The sequence below is a fragment of the Cervus canadensis genome, chromosome 33, assembly GCF_019320065.1.
Source record: "Cervus canadensis isolate Bull #8, Minnesota chromosome 33, ASM1932006v1, whole genome shotgun sequence".
Classification (NCBI taxonomy): Eukaryota; Metazoa; Chordata; class Mammalia; order Artiodactyla; family Cervidae; genus Cervus; species Cervus canadensis.
In genome coordinates, this window is record NC_057418.1 from 2,519,726 (window position 1) to 2,538,592 (window position 18,867).

General features: G+C 38.0%; 1 protein-coding gene across 5 annotated transcripts in view; it reads right to left on the reverse strand.

Moving 5' to 3' along the window:
• Positions 1 to 18,867, reverse strand: part of PTPRK (protein tyrosine phosphatase receptor type K) — a 604,468-nt gene that overhangs the window by 282,487 nt on the left and 303,114 nt on the right. For all 5 annotated transcript variants that reach the window (XM_043457399.1, XM_043457400.1, XM_043457398.1 and 2 more), the window contains exons 4-5: positions 16,033 to 16,114; positions 13,442 to 13,557 (exon numbers count right to left, since the gene is read on the reverse strand). In XM_043457399.1, the coding sequence (XP_043313334.1) occupies positions 13,442 to 13,557; positions 16,033 to 16,114 (198 nt within the window). The remainder of the gene's footprint in view (positions 1 to 13,441; positions 13,558 to 16,032; positions 16,115 to 18,867) is intronic.

Consider the following 18,867-nt stretch of genomic DNA (forward strand, 5'->3'; position numbering starts at 1 on the left):
GTAGCCATCTTAGTCAACAAAAGGATCCAAAATGCAGTATTTTGATGCAATCGCAACAATACAATGATCTCTGTTCGTTTCCAAGGCAAACGTATCACAGTATCAGTATCACAGTAACCCAAGTCTATGCCCTGACCAATAATGCTGAAGAAGCTGAACGGTTCTATGAAGACCTACAAAACCTTCTAGAACTAACGTCTAAAAAAGGATGTCCTTTTCATTATAGGGGACTGGAATGCAAAAGTAGGAAGTCAAGAAACACCTGGAGTAACAGGCAAATTTGGCCTTGGGGTACAGAATGAAGGAGGGCAAAGGCTAGTAGAGATTTGCCAAGAGAACGCACTGGTCATAGCATACACCCTCTTCCAACAACACAAGAGAAGACTCTATAAATGGACATCACCAGATGATCAATACCGAAATCTGAATGGTTATATTCTTTGCAGCCAAAGATGGAGAAGCTGTATACAGTCAGCAAAAACAAGACCAGGAGCTGACTATGGCTCAGATTGTGAACTCCTTATTGCCAAATTCACAATTAAATTGAAGAAAGTGGGGAAAACCACTAGACCATTAAGGTATGACCTAAATCAAATCCCTTACATTTATACAGTGGAAGTAACAAGTAAGATTCAAGGGATTAGATCTGATAGACAGAGTGCCTGAAGAAACATGAACAGGGGTTCATGACACTGTGCAGGAGGCAGTGATCAAGATGATCCCCATGAAAAAGAAATGCAAAAAAACCAAAACGGTTGTCTGAGGAGGCCTTACAAATAGCTATGAAGAGAAGAGAAGGGAAAGGCAAAGGAGAAAAGGAAAGATATACCCATTTGAATGCAGAGTTCCAAAGAACAGCAAGAAGATATAAGAAAGCCTTCCTCAGTGATCAATGCAAATAGAGGAAATCAAAAGAAAGGGAAAGACTAGAGATCTCTTCAAGAAAATTAGAGATACCAAGAGAACTTTAAATGTAAAGATGGGCACATAAAGAACAGAAATGGTATGGACCTAACAGAAGCAGAAGATATTAAGAAAAGGTGGCCAGAATATACAGAAGAACTATAAAAAATGATCATCACAATTCAGATAATCACAAAGCTGTGATCACTCACCTAGAGTCAGACATCCTGGAAAGGGAAAGTCAAGGAAGCATCACTACAAACAAAGCTAGTAGAGGAGATGGAATTCCAGTTAAGCTATTTCAAATCCTAAAAGATGATGCTGCGAAAGTGCTGCACTCAATATGTCAGCAAATTCGGAAAACTCAGCAATGGCCACAGGACTGGAAATGGTCAGTTTTCATTCCAATCCCAAAGAAAAGCAATGCCAAAGAATGCTCAAACTACTGCACAATTGCACTCATCTCACACGCTAGCAAAGTAGTGCTCAAAATTATCCAAGTCAGGTTTCGACAATACATGAACCATGAACTTCCAGATGTTCAAGGGGGTTTTAGAAAAGGCAGAGGAACCAGAGATCAAATTGCCAATATCTGTTGGATGACTGAAAAAGCAAGAAAGTTCCAGAAAAACATCTACTTCTGCTTTATTGACTATGCCAAAACTTTTGACTGTGTGGATCACAATAAACTGTGGAAAATTCTTAAACAGATGGGAATACCAGACCACCTCACCTGCCTCTTGAGAAATCTATATGCAGGTCAGGAAGCAACAGTTAGAACTGGACATGGAACAACAGACTGGTTCCAAATCGGAAAAGGAGTACATCAAGGCTGTATATTGTCACCCTGCTTATTTAACTTATATGCAGAGTACATCATGAAAAACACTAGGTTAGATGAAGCAATAGCTGGAATCAAGATTGCCAGGAGAAATATCAATAACCTCAGATACACAGATGGCACCAACCTTATGGCAGAAAGTGAAGAGGAACTAAAGAGCCTCTTGATGAAAGTGAAAGAAGAGAGTGAAAAAGTTGACTTAAAACTCAATATTCAGAAAAGTAAGTTCATGGCATCAGGTCCCATCACTTTATGCAAACAGACTGGGAAACAGTGACAGACTTCATTTTTTTGCGCTCCCAAATCACTGCAAATGGTGACTGCAGCCATGAAATTAAAAGATGCTTATTCCTTGGCAGGAAAGTTATGACCGACCTACATAGCATTTTAAAAAGCAGAGACAGGAGGAGCCAAGATGGCGGAGGAATAGGACGGGGAGACCACTTTCTCCCCTACAAATTCATGGAAATAACAATTGAACGCTGAGCAAACTTCACAAAACAACTTCTGATTGCTAGCAGAGGACATGAGGCGCCCAGAAAATTAGCCCATTGTCTTCAAAAGGAGGTAGGACAAAATATAAAAGATAAAAAGAGAGACAAAAGAGCTAGGGATGGAGACCCATCCTGGGAAGGGAGTCTTAATAGAGAAAGTTTCCAAACACCAGGAAACCCTCGCACTGGCGGGTCTGGGGGAAGTTTTCTAATCTTGGAGGGCAATCTAACTGGGAGGAAAAATAAAACCCACAGATTACGTGCCTAAAAGCAACTCCCAGTGGAAAAGTACCCCAGACACCCGCATCCGCCACCAGCAAGTGGGGGCGGAACAGAGAGGAGCGGGTGGCATTGCTTAGGGTAAGGACCGGCCGGAAGGTCCTGAGAGCAATCTGAGGGACCTAACATGAGATAGCAACTTTAACTGTGGGACAGCAAGAGAGAGAGAGAGAAAATTAACCTGCCTGAACACACTGCCGGCCGTTCGCAGAACAAAGGGACTGAGAAACTCCAGAGAAGAGCTAGCCTGCGGCGGACTGGTCCATCCCCCGCCGGAGGCAGGAGGCAGGGGGGAGGGGAAAGGGGCAAACTCGGCCCCACAGACAGCACCCCTACCGCACTGCAAACAGGCCTCCAGTTTCTAACCAAAGACCTCCTGAGATTCTGGATGGTCGACATCCGCCGGGAGGGTCGCGGGGAGACACAGGGCGCATGCACCCAACAGGCGCAGGCGGAAACTGAGGCTGGGGCCGCGGAGGGGAGAAGGCGCGCCGCACCCAGGGAGAGTGCGCCCCTCAAGCTCCTGGCGGCCTGAGCTGCTCCGGTGGGGAAGGCACAAAAGGCAGGCACAGCCGAGTCCGGAAATTAGGCACTGAAGAGACCGGCAAACAGAAGCCAAATAAACAAAGGGAACTGCTTCAGAAGGGACCGGTGCAACAGATTAAAATCCCTGTAGATAACACCGACTACACCGGAAGGGGCCTGGAGATATCGAGAAGTGTAAGCTGGATCGAGGAGCTATCTGAAACTGAGCCGAACCCACAATGACCGCAACAGCTCCAGAGAAACTCCTAGATATATTTTTACCTTTTTTTCTTTTAATTAAAAAAAAATCTTTTTTTCTCTTTTCTTTTCTTATTTTTTCTATTTTATTTTCTTTTAAAATTCCCAATTACTCCCCCATTACTCCTTATCTTTCATTTTCATATATTTTTATGATTTTTTTAATTAGGGAAAAATTTTTTTTCTTTTTTGTTTTTTCTCTTATTTTCTTTAAAAGTCCTCTATTACTCCTCTATTACTCCTTAATTTTCATTTTCATTTCACTATAACCTTGCCAAAAAAAAAAGAGAAGCCCTATTTTTAAACTGAACTTCATATATATTTCTAAAATTTTTTGTGTTTTTGTTTTTGTTTTTAATATTGTATTTTTAAGAGTCTAACCTCTACTCTAGATTTTTAATCCTTGTTTTTCAGTATGTGATATAAATTTTGGACATTTAAGAATCCAATATTCAGTTCCCATTTTTATTCAGGAGTGTGTTGATTATTCTCTCCCAATCTTGACTCTCCGTTTTCTACCTCAGAACACCTCTATTTCCTCCTTTCCCCTCTCTTCCCAATCCAATTCTGTGAATCTTTGTGGGTGTCTGGGCTACGGAGAACACTCTGGGAACAGACAACTGCGTAGATCTGTCTCTCTCCTCTTGAGTTGCCCCTTTTTCTCCTCCTGCTCATCTCTATCTCCCTCCTCCCTTTCCTCTTTTACATGTAACTCTGTGAACCTCTCTGGGTGTCCCTCATGGGGGAGAAACTTTTCACCATTAACCTAGAAGTTTTATTATCAGTGCTGTATAGTTGGAGAAGTCCTGAGACTACTGGAAGAATAAGACTGAAATCCAGAGGCAGGAGACTTAAGCCCAAAACCTGAGAACACCAGAAAACTCCTGACTACACAAAATTTAAGTAATAAGAGACCATCCAAAACCCTCCATACCTACACTGAAACCAACCACCACCCATGAGCTAGTAAGTTCCAGAGCAAGACATACCACACAAATTCTTTAGCAACGCAGGAACATAGCCCTGAACGTCAACATACAGGCTGCCCAAAGTCACACCTAACACATAGACCCATCGCAAAACTCATTACTGGACACTCCATTGCACTCCAGAGAGAAGAAATCCAGTTCCACGCACCAGAACACCGACGCAAGCTTCCCTAACCAGGAAACCTTGACAAGCCAATCGTCCTACCCGACCCACTAGGTGAAACCTCCACAATAAAAAGGAACCACAGACCACCAGAATACAAAAAGCCCATTACAGACACAGCAATCTAAACAAGATGAAGAGGCAGAGAAATACCCAACAGGTAAAGGAACATGAAAAATGCCCACCAAGTCAAACAAAAGAAGAGGAGATGGGGAATCTAGCTGAAAAAGAATTTAGAATAATGATAATAAAAATGATCCAAAATCTTGAAAACAAAATGGAGTTACAGATGAATACCCTGCAGACAAACATTGAGAAGATGCAAGAAATGTTCAATAAGGACCTAGAAGAAATAAACAAGAGTCAATTAAAAATGAATAACTCAATAAATGAGATCAAAAACACTCTGGAGGGAACCAAGAGTAGAATAACAGAGACAGAAGATAGGATAAGTGAGGTAGAAGATAAAATGGTGGAAATAAATGAAGCAGAGAGGAAAAAAGAAAAAAGAATCAAAAGACATGAGGACAACCTCAGGGACCTCTGGGACAATGTGAAACGCCCCAACATTCGAATCATAGGAGTCCCAGAAGAAGACAAAAATAAAGGCCATGAGAAAATACTTGAGGAGATAATAGCTGAAAACTTCCCTAAAATGGGGAAGGAAATAGCCACCCAAGTCCAAGAAACCCAGAGAGTCCCAAAAAGGATAAACCCAAGGCGAAACACCCCAATACACAGGTTAATCAAATTAACAAAGATCAAACACAAAGAACAAATATTAAAAGCAGCAAGGGAGAAACAACAAATAACACACAAAGGGATTCCCATAAGGATAACAGCTGATCTATCAATAGAAACCTGTCAGGCCAGAAGGAAATGGCAGGACATACTTAAAGTAATGAAAGAGAATAACCTACAACCTAGATTACTGTATCCAGCAAGGATCTCATTCAGATATGAAGGAGAATTCAAAACATTTACAGACAAGCAAAAGCTGAGAGAATTCAGCACCACCAAACCAGCTCTTCAACAAATGCTAAAGGATCTCTAGACAGGAAACACAGAAAGGTTGTAGAAACGTGAACCCAAAACAACAAAGTAAATGGCAATGAGACCATACCTATCAATAATTACCTTAAATGAAAATGGGTTGAATGCCCCAACCAAAAGAAAAAGACTGGCTGAATGGATACAAAACCAAGAGCCCTATATATGCTGTCTACAAGAGACCCACCTCAAAACAAGGGACACATACAGACTAAAAGTGAAGGGCTGGAAAAAAGTATTTCATGCAAATGGAGACCAAAAGAAAGCAGGAGTCGCAATACTCATATCAGATAAAATAGACTTTCAAATAAAGGCTGTGAAAAGAGACAAAGAAGGACACTACATAATGATCAAAGGTTCAATCCAAGAAGAAGGTATAACAGTTATAAATATATATGCACCCAACATAGGAGCACCGCAATATGTAAGGCAAACGCTAATGAGTATGAAAGAGGAAATTAATAGTAACACAATAATAGTGGGAGACTTTAATACCCCACTCACAACTATGGATAGATCAACTAAACAGAAAATTAACAAGGAAACACAAACTTTAATTGACACAATGAACCAGCTAGACCTAATTGATATCTATAGGGCATTTCACCCCAAAACAATCAACTTCACCTTTTTCTCAAGTGCACAAGGAACCGTCTCCAGAATAGATCACATCCTGGGCCATAAATCTAGTCTTGGTCAATTCAAAAAAATTGAAATCATTCCAGTCATCTTTTCTGACCACAGTGCAGTAAGATTAGATCTCAATTACAGGAAAAAAATTGTTAAAAATTCAAACATATGGAGGCTAAATAACATGCTTTGAATAACTAACAAATCATAGAAGAAATCAAAAAAGAAATCAAAATATGCATAGAAATGAATGAAAATGAAAACACAACAACCCAAAACCTATGGGACACTGTAAAAGCAGTGCTAAGGGGAAGGTTCATAGCATTACAGGCTTACCTCAAGAAACAAGAAAAAAAGCCAAATAAATAACCTAACTCTACACCTAAAGCAACTAGAGAAGGAAGAAATGAAGAACCCCAGGGTTAGTAGAAGGAAAGAAATCTTAAAAATTAGGGCAGAAATAAATGCAAAAGAAACTAAAGAGACCATAGCAAAAATCAACAAAGCTAAAAGCTGGTTTTTTGAAAAAATAAACAAAATTGACAAACCATTAGCAAGACTCATTAAGAAACAAAGAGAGAAGAACCAAATTAACAAAATTAGAAATGAAAATGGAGAGATCACAACAGACAACACTGAAATACAAAGGATCATAAGAGACTACTACCAGCAGCTCTATGCCAATAAAATGGACAACTTGGATGAAATGGACAAATTCTTAGAAAAGTATAACTTTCCAAAACTGAACCAGGAAGAAATAGAAGATCTTAACAGACCCATCACAAGCAAGGAAATCAAAACTGTAATCAGAAATCTTCCAGCAAACAAAAGTCCAGGACCAGATGGCTTCACAGCTGAATTCTACCAAAAATTTAGAGAAGAGCTAACACCTATCTTACTCAAACTCTTCCAGAAAATTGCAGAAAAAGGTAAACTTCCAAACTCATTCTATGAGGCCACCATCACCCTAATTCCAAAACCAGACAAACATGCCACAAAAAAAGAAAACTACAGGCCAATATCACTGATGAACATAGATGCAAAAATCCTTAACAAAATTCCAGCAAACAGAATCCAACAACATATTAAAAAAATCATATACCATGTCCAAGTGGGCTTTATCCCAGGAATGCAAGGATTCTTTAATATCTGCAAATCAATCAATGTAATACACCACATTAACAAATTGAAAGATAAAAACCATATGATTATCTCAAAAGATGCAGAAAAAGCCTTTGAGAAAATTCAACATCCATTTATGATCAAAACTCTCCAAAAAGCAGGAATAGAAGGAACATACCTCAACAAAATAAAAGCTATATATGACAAACCCACAGGAAGTATCACCCTCAATGGTGAAAAATTGAAAGCATTTCCCCTGAAATCAGGACCAAGACAAGGGTGCCCACTCTCACCACTACTATTCAACATAGTTTGGGGAGTTTTGGCCACAGCAATCAGAGCAGAAAAAGAAGTAAAAGGAATCCAGTTTGCAAAAAAAGTGAAACTCACGCTGTTTGCAGATGACATGATCCTCTGCATAGAAAACCCTAAAGACTCTACCAGAAAATTACTAGACCTAATCAACAAATATAGTAAAGTTGCAGGATATAATTAACACAGAAAAATCCCTTGCATTCCTATACACTAACAATGAGAAAACAGAAAGAGAAATTAAGGAAACAATACAATTCACCATTGCAACAAAAAGAATAAAATACTTAGGAGTATATCTACCTAAAGAAACAAAAGACCTATACATAGAAAACTATAAAACACTGATGAAAGAAATCAAAGAGGACACAAACAGATGGAGAAACATACCGTGTTCATGGATTGGAAGAATCAATATTGTCAAAATGGCTATTCTACCCAAAGCAATCTATAGATTCAATGCAATCCCTATCAAGCTACCAACGGTATTTTTCACAGAACTAGAACAAATAACTTCACAATTTGTATGGAAATACAAAAAACCTCGAATAGCCAAAGTAATCTTGAGAAAGAAGAATGGAACTGGAGGAATCAACCTGCCTGACTTCAGACTCTACTACAAAGCCACAGTCATCAAGACAGTATGGTACTGGCACAAAGACAGAAATATAGATCAATGGAATAGAATAGAAAGCCCAGAGATAAATCCAAGAACCTATGGACACCTTATCTTTGACAAAGGAGGCAAGGATATACAATGGAAAAAAGACAACCTCTTTAACAAGTGGTGCTGGGAAACCTGGTCAACCACTTGTAAAAGAATGAAACTAGAACACTTTCTAACACCATACACAAAAATAAACTCAAAATGGATTAAAGATCTAAATGTAAGACCAGAAACTATAAAACTCCTAGAGGAGAACATAGGCAAAACACTCTCTGACATAAATCACAGCAGGATCCTCTATGACCCACCTCCCAGAATATTGGAAATAAAAGCAAAAATAAACAAATGGGACCTAGTGAAACTTAAAAGCTTTTGCACTACAAAGGAAACTATAAGCAAGGTGAAAAGACAGCCCTCAGATTGGGAGAAAATAATAGCAAATGAAGAAACAGACAAAGGATTAATCTCAAAAATATACAAGCAACTCCTGCAGCTCAATTCCAGAAAAATAAATGACCCAATCAAAAAATGGGCCAAAGAACTAAACAGACATTTCTCCAAAGAAGACATACAGATGGCTAACAAACACATGAAAAGATGCTCAACATCACTCATTATCAGAGAAATGCAAATCAAAACCACAATGAGGTACCATTACACGCCAGTCAGGATGGCTGCTATCCAAAAGTCTACAAGCAATAAATGCTGGAGAGGGTGTGGAGAAAAGGGAACCCTCTTACACTGTTGGTGGGAATGCAAACTAGTACAGCCGCTATGGAGAACAGTGTGGAGATTTCTTAAAAAACTGGAAATAGAACTGCCATATGACCCAGCAATCCCACTTCTGGGCATACACACTGAGGAAACCAGATCTGAAAGAGACACGTGCACCCCAATGTTCATCGCAGCACTGTTTATAATAGCCAGGACATGAAGCAACCTAGATGCCCATCAGCAGATGAATGGATAAGGAAGCTGTGGTACATATACACCATGGAATATTACTCAGCCATTAAAAAGAATTCATTTGAATCAGTTCTAATGAGATGGATGAAACTGGAACCCATTATACAGAGTGAAGTGAGCCAGAAAGATAAAGACCATTACAGTATACTAACACATATATATGGAAATTAGAAAGATGGTAATGATAACCCTATATGCAAAACAGAAAAAGAGACACAGATGTACAGAACAGACTTTTGGACTCTGTGGGAGAAGGCGAGGGTGGGATGTTTCGAGAGAACAGCATCGAAACATGTATATTATCTAGGATGAAACAGATCACCAGCCCAGGTTGGGTGCATGAGCACAAGTGCTTGGGCCTGGTGCACTGGGAAGACCCAGAGGGATCGGGTAGAGAGGGAGGTGGGAGGGGGGATCGGGATGGGGCATACATGTAAATCCATGGCTAATTCATGTCAATGTATGACAAAAACCACTACAATATTGTAAAGTAATTAGCCTCCAACTAATAAAAAAAGAAAAAAAAAAGCAGAGACATTACTTTGTCAACAAAGGTCTGTCTAGTCAAAGATATGGTTTTTCCAGTAGTCATGTATGGACGTGAGAGTTGGGCTATAAAGAAAGCTGAGTGCCAAAGAATTGATGCTTTTGAAGTGTGGTGTTTGAGAAGACTCTTTGAGAGTCCCTTGGACAGCAAGGAGATCCAACCAGTCCATCCTAAATGAATAATCATTGGAAGGACTGATGCTGAAGCTGAGACTCCAATACTCTGGCCACCTGATGAGAACTGCCTCATTTGAAAAGACCCTGATGCTGGGAAAGATTGAAGGCAGAAGGAGCACTGGACGACAGAGGATGAGATGGTTGGATGGTACCACCAATTCAATGGTCTTGAGTTTGAGTAAACTCTGGGAGTTGTTGATGGACAGGGAGGTCTGGCATCATGGGATTGCAAAGAGTTGGACACGCCTGAGCGACTGAACTGAACTGAACTGATCATGTATTCATGGCAGTTGTAGTGTATCATTTTTCATTTAAAATAGAAAATTGGAAGCTTTTCTAGTTTTTGTTCTTTTACCCTATATTAAAACATTTAACAACTGCAGCTCAAGAAAGCCCAATGGTGTGGGCTTTCTAGGCAGTGCATTGGAGGCTGTGCTAAGAATCTGCCTGCCAATGCAAGAGATGCAAGAGACATGCCTGGGTCGGGAAGATTCCTTGAAGTAGGAGATGGCAACCCACTTCACTATTCTTGATAGGAAATTTCCATGGACAGAGGAACCTGGCTGGGTACAGTCTAGGGGTCAAAAAGAGTCAGACATACTGAGCAACTGAGCAAGCACACACGTTACATAATATAGATGATTTGGAGGACACAAAAAGTTGATGGCTGGCTTTTTTACACCTGACCATGACAGGTATACTACTGCTACTCCATTATTCCATTATTTTTGCAACAGAATGCAAAGGCCTTTCATTCTGAGTCATTTCAGACATTCATAGCAGTCAGCAGAGACTTTAAGCAGCAGTTGTTCTCACAGTGATATTTAACTTAAGGCATGATTTTTTCCCCATGGAGAAGGAAATGGCAACCCACTCCAGTAATCTTGCCTGGAAAATTCCATGGATGGAGGAGCCTCGTAGGCTACGGTCCATGGGGTCGCAAAGAGTCAGACAGAACTGATCGACTTCAATTTCACTTTCACTTTTTTCCCCATACAAAACTAATAACTTAAAAATTTTACATTGCTTCTTCAAACAACAGAAAAACAAATTATCAAGGCCATGTTTCAGACCATCAAAAATAATATAAAGGCCTGGTTTTCATCTTAAAGTTGGAAGTGATTTTGATCTCTACCCACATCTCCTTTTACTGAGGCCTGGAAGAGTTTAATGAATTCTCCAAGCACACACGATTAACTGGGTTATAAGAATTAAACAGTTAGAATTAAGAACTGGGCCTCACGACCTTTAGAAGGTTTTTCTACACCAAGCAAAAATAACTTGACATCTGTTTCTATGTATTGCATTGTAGATTCACTGTGGAATCAAGTTTCTTCCTCCTTTATTATGTTTCTACTACTTTTGCAAAAGATGGATCATTTTTTAAAAAATTATTGGCCACTTTTTGATTCACTTACTCTATACAGATACAGATATCAATTATATGTATATATCTACAACTTTATCTCTACAGTTCAATCTTGTTTCTTTGAAAACATTCTTAAACTAGGCAATTGATAATTTTCAATATATCTTAAATATAGAGAAGAATGATTTGAGAGAAGACATTATTGTAATTTAACTGGTCTATTATTGGAAAAGGCAGGAAAACTTTTTCACGAATAAGTATGTAAACTGATGAAGAACTGGGCAATGTCAAAATAGACAAGAAATCCACAAATTCACCTTGGAAAATGTAAAGAGAAAGAAGAGAAAAGAGAAAGTTGAATAGAAATCAAACAGAGTATTTTTATCTTTCATCTTTATTTGAAAAAGGACAAGAAGAAAATTTATTAAAACTATAGCGAAATGAGTCAATCTAAAAAATAATAAATGAGAACCCACTCAGAGCAGGAGGGCCAGAAAGTCTTTGTTGCCACAAGGCAACTGGTATTGAAGTATACAAAACCCTTTTTATTTCAATGTCACATTAAATCCTGGAGCATAAAACCAGGGGCAGACTACAGAGTCTCTCCTTCTCCAAGACAAGAGTATACAGATCACAATTAAAATAAAATGCCAAGAATGTTCCTAACTAAATGAAAAACAATTAGCAAAATAATTAGAAAATATATCTAAACACATTCTTAGCACTATTTAGGCTGAGAGAGAAAGTAAGAAGGATTGTGATTTGATGTTTAGATAATAAAACAGGTTGCACATTATACAGCACACTCTACAGGAAGAATTATCTTATACTTCAATATCTGTGGGGGAAATTAGGATAATCACAGGGTTAAAAAAAAGGAGAGACTTTATTTCCTTTACACATATTCAGGATGCTATCCTAATACCCACATATCAAATAAATGACAAAAGTGATAATTAGATTTATATGAAATATATCTATTATTAACATTAGAGTGGATGTGGGAATTAAATGAAAAAACACATTTATAACACCCAGTACAATACCAGGCATTATACTAGGAATGATTTTAATAATCATTTCTTATAATCATTACTCCAACCTCCTGCAACCCTCAACACTAATGTTACCTCAACACTAATGATGACCCTCAACACTAATGTTACCTCCCTAAAGGTATCATAAAATAAAGCCTGATGTCTATGTTCAAGAAAGTAAGCTAATGATTTTCCTTTTTGGTCTCTACTGACATTCGCAGGAATTTAAAACTCTAACTAATTAAATCCCTTTCCTCATTCTGATGCAAATAAGAATTAAATAATAATAACAATAATAAAGGTGCTCAGAGGATATTACTTACATTCTAGCTTCAAATATTTAGATCAACAGTCATCAGTCCTGAGTCCAGATTCAAGGCTTTAGAGCTGCTCTTAGCTCCTCCCACCAACCTCTGCCCCAGGATTGACAGATGACTCTCTGAAGGCACGGCACATTCCTTAGTCACTGTTTTCTCACAGATTCTTTTAAAGTTCTTTATATGTACCATTTACATTTCCCCAACATGTATGCTAAACTGCAATTCACTATATACACATTTACTGCAAATTTAGTATGTGCACCGCAAACATCTTGTCCTCAGGTCTGTGATTAACCCCCACACAAAAAACATCCTGAAAATAATTTAATTGGCTTTCTTCCGATTCACATTTCCAGAAACATTTCCAAAGATTTCTTAAAACACTTTTGAAAAAATTTATCAGTATGACAGTTCCTACTTAAGGACTATGCTCTTATAAGCGGAGCTTTCAAAATATTAAATGAGATATTTTTCATTTTTTTCCATTTTTGAATGAATCTAGAAAAATTGTTTTTACAGTTTGGACATAACATTGGAGAATCATAAGGTTTCACAAGGAACTAACCCAAACACCTATTAATTACACAGTGTTATTCATATTCCAAAAATGGAACTACCTGAAATGAATCTGCAGTCAATTAAATTAAACCTACAGAAAAGACAACCTGTCACACACATAGACTCACTACACTCCATCCTCCCATGCCCACCACACACATACAAGGAAAAATAATTTGTGATTTTTTTTTTTAAATCAAGTGTACTCTTTAGCTCAGCTGCCACGTGGCCTTACCTGCAGCCATAACTTGTTATGCACAGCGTCTCTCCCTGTAGCAATACATTGAAAAGTAGCATTCTGCCCAGCATTGACCTCTACGTCCCCCAGACGGAGGAAATGAGGAGATTTATCTGTGAAGGCAAGAAAAAATTATTTTCTTTCACATTAAGAAAACATGCCATGTTATTTTTTCCCAACAGAATAATGTTGTTAATACTTTTAAAGCTTTGGTCAAGACTAATGTCATATGGAAGTTTTCTCAGGGCTGAAAGACACCGTTGCATCTCTCAGGGTCAGTTCTCTTAATCTCAGGAGCTCTATTGCGTATTGCACCATAATTGATAGAGCAATTTCGTACAGAGTGAGCACCCAACAATTACTGCTTGAGGACCCTGGCAGCATGCTGCATACAGGTGACAATAAAAGTTACACATCAAAGCAAGCAAAAGAGATCAAACAGGTGCAAAGCATGGCCTAATAGAAAGATATAATGGGAACAGAATGCTGGCTCAAACATGGACATATACATGGCCGCTGAACTATTAAATCACACTTGAAGCGGTTAGAGCTTTCTTTCCCTTTTTTAAAAATTTCAATAACTACTACATAATCCCCTAGTACTTCAAAGAACAAGGGACTGTTCTTCCTTCTCTCAAACAGAGTATTAACTTAACTGTTGTGAAATCCACTTCTTATTGCTTTATAGTCCTAAGAAAGTTACCCGAAAGAAATATTAGGCCAACAAAACAGTAACAACTGCAATCAAAATATACATGAGTTATACGGCAGTCAAACAAGCACTCTCTTATAATTACCTTTTAAAGCTGAAGCTATGTATGTTTTCAACTAAAAGGAACTATAAACAGGAAAAGCTAACGCTCAGTGAGTAAAAAGAGAGCATGGAGGACCATATCACAGTGAAACTACTGTTGTGCTCAATTTAAATATTTTTTTAAAATTTGGTTAACTCGTGAAAGTCTTTCTTAACATCTTCTTTCAAAAGGCATGTAAATGAACAATAGATGGAAACATGGTTCTCATAAATGAATGGACTGAAAGAGTTCAGTAAGCCAACTTGAACTTTGAGTGAGATCATTTTGTTCCTCTTTTTCTTAGATTACATCGGATGTATTTGACTACATGTATTTCTTAGGACACACCACAATCATTTGACTCTTGCCTGCTTCATCTTCCCCTCGGGCCTTATTTCAGTAGGTGCTCCACAAAAGGAACGCTTGCACTAGAAGAGAAGCTAGAACTGTGCTCCAGTCTTGGGAACAAAGACCAGCAGCATCAGTATCTCCTGAGAACAATGAGACCCAGGAGGAGCCTGGCAACCTGTGATCTGCCACATGTTGCTGGCGATTCTGATGCACATCAGGGCCTGACAACCAGTTAGCAGGAGTATTGAGTCCTGGCATGGCAGCCTTTGTGCACGCTGCTTACAAATTATTACAGAATTTCTACCAGGAGGATTACGGAACAGATCACCTAGAATTCATGGGCCCTAAAAAATGCTGCTGTTGGGAGATATAGCTCAAGTATGAACTGCTTTATGCCTGGCTCTACTGAATGCTTGCAATAAATGTCGTTCAGGGTATGTGATGTAAACACAAATTTAGTTACCCCATCTGAAAACCAACTAATGTTTGGGACATACCAAATGATGTGCAAATAAATTCAGTTTCTTGTTTTGTATGCTTTCTGTTGTCTTGTTGTTTATTATGAACTAGCCAGATATTTACTATGACATGAAAAAATTAGTCCTAAATTAAGAATAAGATGAATTAATTCATTTTCTTCATTTCACTGCAAGTTTCAACTTAGATCACAGAAGTTAATACAGCTTCTTTTCACTGAACTCTGATTTGTTATTCTTTGCATTCCTAGGCAATTTAATAAAGTCAAAAGATGGAGTGAGTCCCTTGATTTTTATTTTCTTCTGTCAAAAATAACATCAACTAAATAAATTGAAGATCTAATCAGCTTTGTTAGGAGATTCATGAATGAGGCAAGATTCCATCTATCAACTGGAAGACAGATCCAAGGGGTTATACAAACAGAAAGTTTTTACAAGAAGGGTGGGACAAGGGAGCTATTAACAAAAAGAAAAGAAATTATTATTTATTTTTCTTCTTTGAAGAAGAAAAGGAACAGCAAGAGTTTTATGATTCAGATCACCTCTTCTTCCTCTGGGGCATAGAGAGGAAGACAGATTTTTTTATTGGTGCTTGACCATAAAATCAAGACAAGGCAATTAAGATTAAGTTTTTGGAAGAGGCTGAAACTGAAATTAGATCAGGTATAAATTTAGGTTTGGTATCATGGAATTTTAGCATGAGTGATACCATTTTGAGAATGTGGTTTTCTTTTGAACATTAATTGAACAATGAAAAGAATCTTTTAACATGTGCACAAGTCTGAAAAACATTTGATTCAAAAACTCTAGAAATACCTCAGTGATCTTTTTAGACTGAACAGAAAACTAGGAATAACAACAACAAAAGAGACAGCAATGACCAAGTGATAAACAATCAACAGTCACTACCAATATAAGACAAGTGTTGAAAGGAGGTAGAAAAATACAATTCTTAATCACAACCTACCACAAGGATAACTCAGGACTTGGATGTCATCAATGGCAATATAACCACTTCTCCCTCCTGAGACTTCAGCTTCAAATATTACCTGTCAGGAAGAAACAGAAAACATTTACAACAATCGTTTTTAAGGAATTTTCACAGTGAAGGAAGAATAGCTGTAACACACTTAAGAAAATTAAAATTTAATTTTTGTCCTATAAAAATTAAAATGGTGTCTTATAATGTGAGTAATTTCTTAAAACATGTACAGGAAAACAAAATATTGTTTGAAGAGCAATTAAATTATTGAGGTCAGCAGTTCTCAGTCAATTTTTTAAGCAGATATCACTGATTTCCTGAATGGGCAATATATAGGCAGATACAAAAAATCCATTATCCCTAAATTTTCCCTTACTGACTTTTTCCATTTTTTTAATTTATTTCACATACACTGAGCATCAACTTGAAGCAGTATGCTAACCAGCTAAGACATCAACTGATCTAAGCTTTTAAATGCAGTAGCTGAATTTTCAAAGAAAAGAGGTCATTAGATAGATATTATGCCAGGTAAAAGCAACCACATAAAATAGAAACCAAATGAATGTAATCTGTATGGCTACTAAAACTCAAGACAGAGGAGATGAAATCAGAGAATTAGGCATGGACGACTTTGAATACCAAGGAAGTGAAGACTAGGAGTATATCCTGTAAATGGTTAATCAATTTTAAAATAAATATATGTATGTATTAATAAACATTTTAATAAACATATTTTTAAAAATCAGTGTTCAAATATAAGCTCATGTTATAGAATTTTGTTATAGTCAACAGTAGAACTTACTTAATAGACTTTCCCTTAACCTTAATAACGTGTGCCGTTACTTTTCAAGAGAAAATAGATTTAGCATGCCAAGTTTAAATATTTTATTTTATGATGGGCTCCTTTATTTATGGAGATGCATGGGTCATCATAGAAGTATTTTGCAAACTATTTTAGGAAACACATTGGAAATTTATGTTTAAAATAGGAATAAAATACAATCAAATTGGTCTACTAGAAATATATTTGCTTCAAAGGTGAAGAATGGCCCCAAGGAAAGACTAGAAACCAAAAGATTCTAGTAGCAGTGAAAACAGAAAGATGAGATGAAAAAGGAAAGATAAAGAAATAATGCTAAGGAAATACTAAAAAATAGAAAATATTGATTCATTAGTTGTAGAGAAATAATAGGACAATTCTGATTTCTGGCTTGGGTCCCTAGGGACTGTACTGCACTATATTGTCTATTGACAGGAAGGAAGAAATTTCCCTCTCTATCCTTCTTGAGCTCTTGTGTCTGGACTAATAATAAAATTGGCACAAGACCGATTAACAAGAGAAAAAGATCAAGTTTTAATCCTGTACAGAGAGACCTCATAGAAATGGGACCTAAGAAATGGCCGAAGCAGGGAGCTTTTATGCTTTCTAGACAAAGAAACAATAAATCTGCGGGGAAGTGACGGGGCAATGAATCTTTGTGCTCAGTTAATGAAGAACCTAAACAGAGTTTGGACCCGGAGCAGTAAATTAGAGAAGTAACATGCTTGTTCACACAGGTTTTTCAGCTTCAAATTCTCGACCTCTGGTGTTAAGGGAGTCTTCCTACCCCCAGAGGCAGGAGGTACACCTTTCACAGGAGAGACTTACTTTCTGCTTTCAGGGAAATGGGAAGGACAGTCAGAGTATCCCTCTTGCATTGGCCATTGCTAAGTAACTTCAATTCAAAATAATCAGCATATCATTAAGGCATAATTGGGCAGCCTACCCCATATCCCAACATTATCAGGATCCCTAGCTAGAACACGTGATACAGAAAAAGGTACAGATTTGAGGAAGAAGATAACTAAGTACATTTCAGACATAATAGGTTCACTAAGCCTAAAATACATATGGGGTAAATGCTTAGGAGATAACTAAACAGATATATCTCAGAGTGAAGAAATAGGTTTAGAATAAAGCTATAGATTTGAAAGTCATCATCACGGCAGTGAGCAAGCTATAGATTTGAAAGTTAAAGGTGAGTAATATGGCATAGGAAGATAAAGAGGAATAAACCACTGCAATGGAAGGCAAGACGACAGCCAGCAGAAGTAAGGTCAGCAAAGGACAGTTCAGACCTAACGGTCGAGGAAGGAAGAGAAGGATCCGGAGGTTTCAGGCAGGTCAACACTCCCACCAAAAGGATTAGAAAAGGCCAAATAAATTATAATAACTATAATTTTAAAACATCTGTATAGACAACGGCATCTAAAGGGGCACAAATTTTGAAGCACAGGGTCTCTTCAATGTGATCCCAGGATTCTCGTTTCTCATGGGAATATTGCCAATTCTGCAGTCAGGCTGTGGTTCTAGGACAGACTTAGGACCTCTATGGGAGAAAGTGAAAATACGGAAGCTTGCAGTAACAGCGCAAAAAGAGAACAATAAACTAGAGATTTGAGAGTCTGAATAAAACAGATGTAGGTTTCCCAGGTGGCGCTAGTGGGAAAGAATTCCTTCTGCCACTGCAAGAGACTTAAGAGATGTGGGTTCGATGCCTGAATAGGTAAGATTCCCAGGAGAAGGGCATGCAACCCACCCCAGTATTCTTGCCTGGAGAACCCCATGAACAGGGGAGGCTGGCTGGCTACAGTCAATAGTGTCAGAAAGAGTCGGACAAGACTGAAGAGACTCAGCATGCAAGCACAGGTCACAGCAAAAAGCATGAAATGCAGGAGAGAGCTCAAGGAAAACTAAAAAAGAATCAACTAAAGTTAACCATTAGGAGTCTTCTGGTAATATTTGACACAGCTAGTATTACTGAAGTGGAGGGGAATTTT